The sequence below is a fragment of the Poecilia reticulata genome, unplaced genomic scaffold (assembly GCF_000633615.1).
Source record: "Poecilia reticulata strain Guanapo unplaced genomic scaffold, Guppy_female_1.0+MT scaffold_732, whole genome shotgun sequence".
Taxonomy (NCBI): Eukaryota; Metazoa; Chordata; class Actinopteri; order Cyprinodontiformes; family Poeciliidae; genus Poecilia; species Poecilia reticulata.
The window spans coordinates 3,916-10,446 of NW_007615479.1; the positions used below are offsets into that span (position 1 = coordinate 3,916).

General features: G+C 40.0%; 1 protein-coding gene and 1 long non-coding RNA gene across 2 annotated transcripts; one reads left to right on the top strand and one right to left on the bottom strand.

The window, feature by feature from the left end:
• Positions 1 to 338: 338 nt before the first annotated feature.
• Positions 339 to 4,513, bottom strand: barx1 (BARX homeobox 1). Its single transcript, XM_008403517.2, has 4 exons — positions 4,093 to 4,513; positions 2,798 to 3,089; positions 1,483 to 1,567; positions 339 to 778 (listed from the first exon to the last, which is right to left on the bottom strand). The coding sequence occupies exons 1-4, from the start codon at positions 4,292 to 4,294 to the stop codon at positions 611 to 613; spliced, it is 747 nt and encodes a 248-aa protein (XP_008401739.1). The 5' UTR covers positions 4,295 to 4,513; the 3' UTR covers positions 339 to 610.
• Positions 2,996 to 4,938, top strand: LOC103461189 (uncharacterized). The gene is made up of 3 exons (XR_533061.2): positions 2,996 to 3,147; positions 4,046 to 4,225; positions 4,509 to 4,938. It is a non-coding gene; the product is annotated as an uncharacterized LOC103461189 (long non-coding RNA).
• The last annotated feature ends 1,593 nt before the right edge of the window (positions 4,939 to 6,531 follow it).

Below are 6,531 nucleotides of genomic sequence, written 5' to 3' on the forward strand. Positions count from 1 at the left end.
AATGACCTATTAGTCTAACTGAACTCTCTTTGTTTCCTTCAGACCTTATATCACAATCACTCCTTGGCACAGCTTATTTAAATACATCCAGCATAACATGTAGAAGAGAGCTCATTCAGTTGCCGGACTGCTTTTTTGCTGAGTGATTTAGGATTCTGCGGGGATTGGTCGGCTATTATCAACATTTTCCTGTCAAAGTAAAGCGCCGCGTGTTTTTCATTTCCACGTCTGAGGACATCTGACGTTTTCTGGTCCATAAACCCGAATGCTGGCTGGACTCCAGTCACACGACCCTTCTGGTAACAACACGCACGTTGTTTGGAATGACAGGAGAAAAGCCTTACTGAAAATATATTTAATAATTAAACATAGCACAGTTACATAAAAAGGAATGCAAAACAGATGAGTAAAAGTGGGTCCTTAGAAGGTGAAAACAGACCTACTGCAAAGGTTTGAGTTCCTTCCTGAACAGCAGCAAGTTCATCATGAGGGAACGCAAAAAAAAACAACAACACACGGCTGCTTCCTGGAGCATATCAGGTCTCTTGGAAGTGTTCTCCTAAAGGAGCGCTGAGCGTCCCAGCGGTTCCACGTGTCCAGCTGAATTACTTCACTCTTCTTGTGTGTTCTCGAAGTGAGAGCTTGACCCCTCGGACTGATGGTCGCCGTCGGCAGCAGATCGCTCCTGCTCAGAGAGCTGATCGCTACTGGGGATGGAGTTCTTCTTTGGTCGGCCTTTTGGCTTGGTGGGGGACTCCAGCCCTCCTCCCTGTAGAACCTGCAGACATAAAGAAGAAGAAGAAAATCAGGCTCGTGTCGATGGAAATGATCACCTACACTGCAAAAACACAAAATCTTACCAAGCATTTCTGATGTAGTTTTGAGTGCAAATATCTTAGTGCACTTGAAATAAGAACTAACTTATAAGTACATTTTCAGCAAGATGTAGAAGCTTGTTTTAAGTAAATAATTCCTTAATATTGATTTTTTTTTAAAGTATTAGTTCCATTAGCAGATTATTTCACTTATACCAAGCCATTTTCCCCTTGTAAGTGAAATAATCAGCCAGTGAAACTAGAACTTTTACATCAATATTACAGATTTATTGACTTTAATCAAGCTTCTACGTCTTGCTGAAAAGTTACTTGTAAGTTAGTTTTGTCTTATTTCAAGCGTACTAACATATTTGCACTAGAAACTAGCACAAAAATATTTGGTTAGATTTTGTGTTTTTTGTAGCACTGGATAGTTGCCATTTCAAGATTCTTTTATTTTCTTTTTTTTTTCCTAAAAAAAAATCCTCAGTTCTCTGGTATTTCACCAACCACAAAAAACACACAGCTGATGCTACTACTGATATAAGAATGTGAAATTTCAAGGTGAAACAGATTTTCTGTGGTCAGCAATACAGAGCACCAATATCAACATCATCACCACCGTCATTATCATCATCATCATCATCATCATCATGGCACAACTTACAATTTTCTTCCATTTCATCCTCCTGTTCTGGTACCAGGTTTTCACTTGCAGCTGACTGAGGCCCAAAGACTCGGCCAAATCTATTCTGCAAGGAGCAAAACACACACAGATGCTTTTCAGTATTCAATATTTAACATATTAATAAAACATGTGCTTTAGAAAATCAAGTAATGACGTGAATGTTTTAAGAGTTTTTCTGTATTTCTAAATGATAGACCTGCAGATTCCGTGTAAAGAAGCAGCAGCTCAAACATCAAGGCCTTCGTGTTTTCGTTCACCTACTTCGTTTTAAGAGTTTACATTTTGCAATTAAAAACTGTACATAAAGTCAAACAATGTTCCTATATCACAAATCAAGCCTAACTAACTGCTACAGGACATTTTGGATGTAAAGACCTAAATATCTTAAGGCAACACAGTTCAGTTCAATCAACCTAAAAGGAGCAACATCAACGTTCTCCCTTTGGATTGTTTGTCTGTTTCTAAAAGTTACAGGGAAATAGCATAAAACGGTAACAAATCCAAATTTAATCAAACTAAAGATTGCAAAAAAGAAATGAGAACAAAAGACTCTATGTTACAGACACCCTGTGCCCTGGTAAAAACTGGCCCCTTTGGTCCAATTCCGACAAAAATAAATGTGATTTCAGCAGAAAGCCTTCGTTTACAAGAACAAAACATTTACAAAAAAATCTGTTATTTTGCAAAGTTCTGGATATTTTTATTACATGTCCATAATAAGTACTTGTCTTTAACTTTTTTTAAGACGATGTTTGCTTGTTTTATGATTAAGGTGGCCGTCTGTTTGCCGGTCTTGACATGAACCGAACCGTGGGTATGAATAAAGGAACCGGATCCTGAGACCGAACCTCACACTTCATCTTTCTAATGAATTACTGATGAAAACATGTAAAACCCTGAAAAATATCAATTTACGCAAGGCGAGGTCTAAATCGGTTACACGCAAGTCATTTGTCATATTCAAATTGCTTTATTAAATAAAAATTGTACTTCATGTTTGATGCTTTCTCTCATTTTTTTAATTTTTACTGCTGACAACAGCAAAAATATTTGGACGAGTTGAAAAAGAGAATAAAGGTAAAACAACAGCCGCCATGTTTATAGCTATGACCAATTTAGACTTAAGAACTATTGGACTGGTTTGTTCCTTGATTTATTTAAAGCTGAAAGTGCGGAGGTCTGATTAAGGGAATGTTCTCTCTGTCTCTAGTTCCCCCAGATGAAGATGAATATGGACCAAAATGTCTGAGCTGAAGCCTACCGGCTTTGGGTGAAAGCCCAGAAATGGACGCACCTGTCCGGGGTGGAGAGGTACTTCTGCTTCTCGAAGCGCTTCTCCAGGCCCATTAGCTGCAGCTCGGTGAACACGGTGCGACTCCGGCGGCCCTTCTTGCTCTTCCCGCCGCCGTCGGCTCCGTGCTCCAGCTTGCCGCGCAGGTGCAGGTCAAGCGGCAGGTGGTGGCTGGCGGGTCCGACCTGCAGGCCCGGAGCGGCGGACAGAAGCGGGGAGCCGAGCGCGGAGCCCAGCGTGCAGGACAGCGGGGACAAGGGGAACTTGAGGAGGTTCGCCTGGTCGGCTTTTAGCACTGCGGCGGCGTGGGAAAGGAAACATTGAGGTCGAGTTTAAAAAGCAGCTTCTTGAAGGTAAACTTTAGGTCAACAGACGAGTTTTACAATGACCTCCCCTCGAAAGTGGAACTCAACAAACGGTCGTCCTCTAATAATGTATTACTAGCACTTGCTAACGTTTGAACGGTATTCTAAGACTTTTATGTTTTACTGACATAGAAATGACAATTTAACCTTATTAATCTGCTTTGAATTGAGCCTATCAGAGACGTCAAGGAATCGCAAAGCCTCAGAAACAAGGCAGATATCAAAACCTGCTTTAATTTTTCATCGCTTTGGTGTTTTTCATTAAATAAAAGTACAGATTAACGAAGTCAGTTAATAGCAGCGAGCCTCAATTATCCTGAGCAGTGCACGCGCTCACAGCTGGAACGGAAACTAGCTGAAAAATAAAATATAAAATCAAAGCTAAAAATTCAAGCCGTGGTCACATTGCTCGGACTAAATATTGGAGTAATTAATAAGCATAAACACAGAGGAATTTAATATTATTTCTTTAAAAAAAGCTGAACTTTTTATCACAATGATAACCAAAATACGGGACCGTAGTAAATAAATAAGCCGCTACTCTGAAAAAAGATATTTAAGATAATCACAATTTTACAAAACTGAAAAATAATAATTAACAAAATTTGCATTTTACTCTTTAAAACCTTCTGAATAGTTTTTCGAAATCTCAACCTTTTTTTCTTTTTTCTTTTTTTAACACAATTTTGCGTATTGATTTGACAGATAAAGAAGCTGGATTAAAGACAGCAATCCAAATTTCTATCCGAATAATATCACACAGGATTAAGCTAAAACAATATGGGGGACAAAATCTCTTGTACTTGCTGATAAAGGATAAAATTTGGAACATTGATTTAAAAATCTACAGCTCTAACTGAGTGTTTTTTTTTTTTCTGTAAACCAGTCTACTGGGTGTAAGGCCGAGCCTGTCTACGGTGTTCTCCATCTCACCCAGCTGACTGTGAAACGGCCGGGCGGACAGAAGAGCCTGCACCCCGAACTTGAGCAGCTCTCCGGCCGGCGCCGATGTTTTGTGCTCCGGGTGATCCGTCAGAATTTCCTCTATCATGAAACTCCTGTAGCGGTGAGTCCTGTGGTCCGGCTGGACGTCGGGCGGGTAGTAGTGGGCGCCCATGTCCAGCGGGTGCTGCATGCTTCGGCCCGTGCCTGTTCGACACTTAAAAAAAAAAAAAAAAGAAAGAAAAAGAAAAAAGCGCGGACACGGATGATCGCTCCCCTCAGAGGCCCGAATCACAAGTCATTTTTCCTCCGCAGCATCGAGTCTGCAGCTCGGAGATGCCAAACACAGGCAGCCTAATCTCCAAAGTCCTCTGATGGAGATTTAATCTTCTTCTTCCCCCCCCCAGATGTTTCCCCCCTCCCTCCTCTTGCGGAGGTATCTTACAGCCGATGGCGATCACTTGGCCAGAGTCCGGAACCTGTGCATGGCCTGCTGGGGGTTGTTCCTGCGGACCGCGGAGCCCGGCACCTTGGTAGTGAGATCGGGAATAAGCTTTTTGGAGTTAAGAGTTCCGTCGTGGCTCCACCCTCCATCCCTCTCTCCCGCCCGGGATTTGCCCTTGCAGCTTTCTGCCTTTGTCGCAGCTAAACCTCCATGCAAAGGCTCACTTGTCCTGCGTGGACTTATTCAAAACAGAGGTAAATGAGGACTCGGAGCAAGGACACTTGAAGCAACTTCAACTAGGAACTCTTAGCCTGATGATGGTGAGCAGGCTGAGAATAGAGAAGCTGCTCCTAAAAGGAGAAAGTGTTGTATAAAAAAATGTTTGTCATTAATGAGTTGGTCTGTTTCTGGCAGTGCAACAGTCAGACTTAGTTATGCGGTGCTAAAAATAAGCTCTGATTTAGCTTTGTTTTTCTTTTTTTTTTTTTTTTTTTTACATCATAGCCCGAGTACCTCAGCGAGTTTTAGAATCCATCTTGAATCATTGCCCTAAAATTTCAGTAAGACTTGTAACTTACTTGAAGTTGACAATCAGATTAGCTACTTTAGATTTAGAAAACTCACTCCACACAGCGTAAAGTTGTATCAAAGCTTCTATAAGCAAAATAAAACACAGACTGCACTAAGTTAGAAGACTAGAACATTGAAGAATAAAGGATAAAGACCACCTAAAAAATCGAGGATGAAATAAGAAATCTCACAGAATTAATTAATATTAGTCCATGCCGGGACGCACATTGCCTCACAGGGGAAATAGACCATTTTCACAATCACACCACATATTTTCTGGACGTTAATGTCTGGTAGTGGGGGAACAGTCCACAAGGGGGCAGTAAAGGATCTGCTACTTGCTGGGTCAGTGGTAATGCCAAGGTCTGCTGTGTTGTTATAAAAGTGTTATTGTCTCTCCAGCGGGCTACGATTGATGCTGTAGCTCTAGTCTAAAACACATGAGGCACTACCATACCATACCAACTTTATTTATAAAGCACTTTAAAACAACCACAGCTGATACAAAGTGCTGTACATTACACTACGGGCCATGGCAGCCATGTATAACGACTAAATGTAACTGGCATAATTGTCAGACACCTAAAGCAACAACAGAAGATATCAAATATCTTAAATCTTAAAAAAAACACGTCTTTGTTCAAAAATACTTGGACGTATCTGGTTTTGAAGTGATCCTGAAGGCAGCGTTCGTCACCACCATATTACAGCTTTTCTGGATTAAGATTTCTATCTCAGAAAAGGCAACTTATAAGATCAGAGAGGACAGCTTTGTTACTGGAAGCAGTTTGGATGTTGCTTTTTTAAAATTTTGACAAGACTCTGAAGTATGGAGAGTAGATTTCTTTAAAAAGATCTGGAATACCAGTTTGTGTCATTAGTACACATATTATCGCTGTACAATTTGTCCTAAATCCTCTGAGTAAGTAATTCCTTATCAAAAAAAAAAAAAAAACTGAAATAAAGAAGATGAGACAAAAAGACAAAGGTTAAAGGTTTGTACTGTCTATAATAAATTATGTCTCACATTATGAAAAAGAAATCCATTCTCGACATATTACAGTTGATGTTGGTCACACACACTGTCACACACCTGATTGAGTAACTTCATCTAACAGTACTTGGTAATTAATTTTTTCCACATCCAGTGAACCAATGTAAAGCAGAATGGGCCACAATTCAGCTAAATTATCGGAGAATCTGATCAAGGTGTATTAAAAATGATCACGTATTACTCCAAAATCATTTCCAACTTGTTTTTCCACACATTTTTTTCATCTTTATCTTTGAATAATAAATAAATATTGATAACAGACAGTGGATAGATAGATAGATAGATAGATAGATAGATAGATAGATAGATAGATAGATAGATAGATAGATAGATAGATAGATAGATAGATAGATAGATAGAT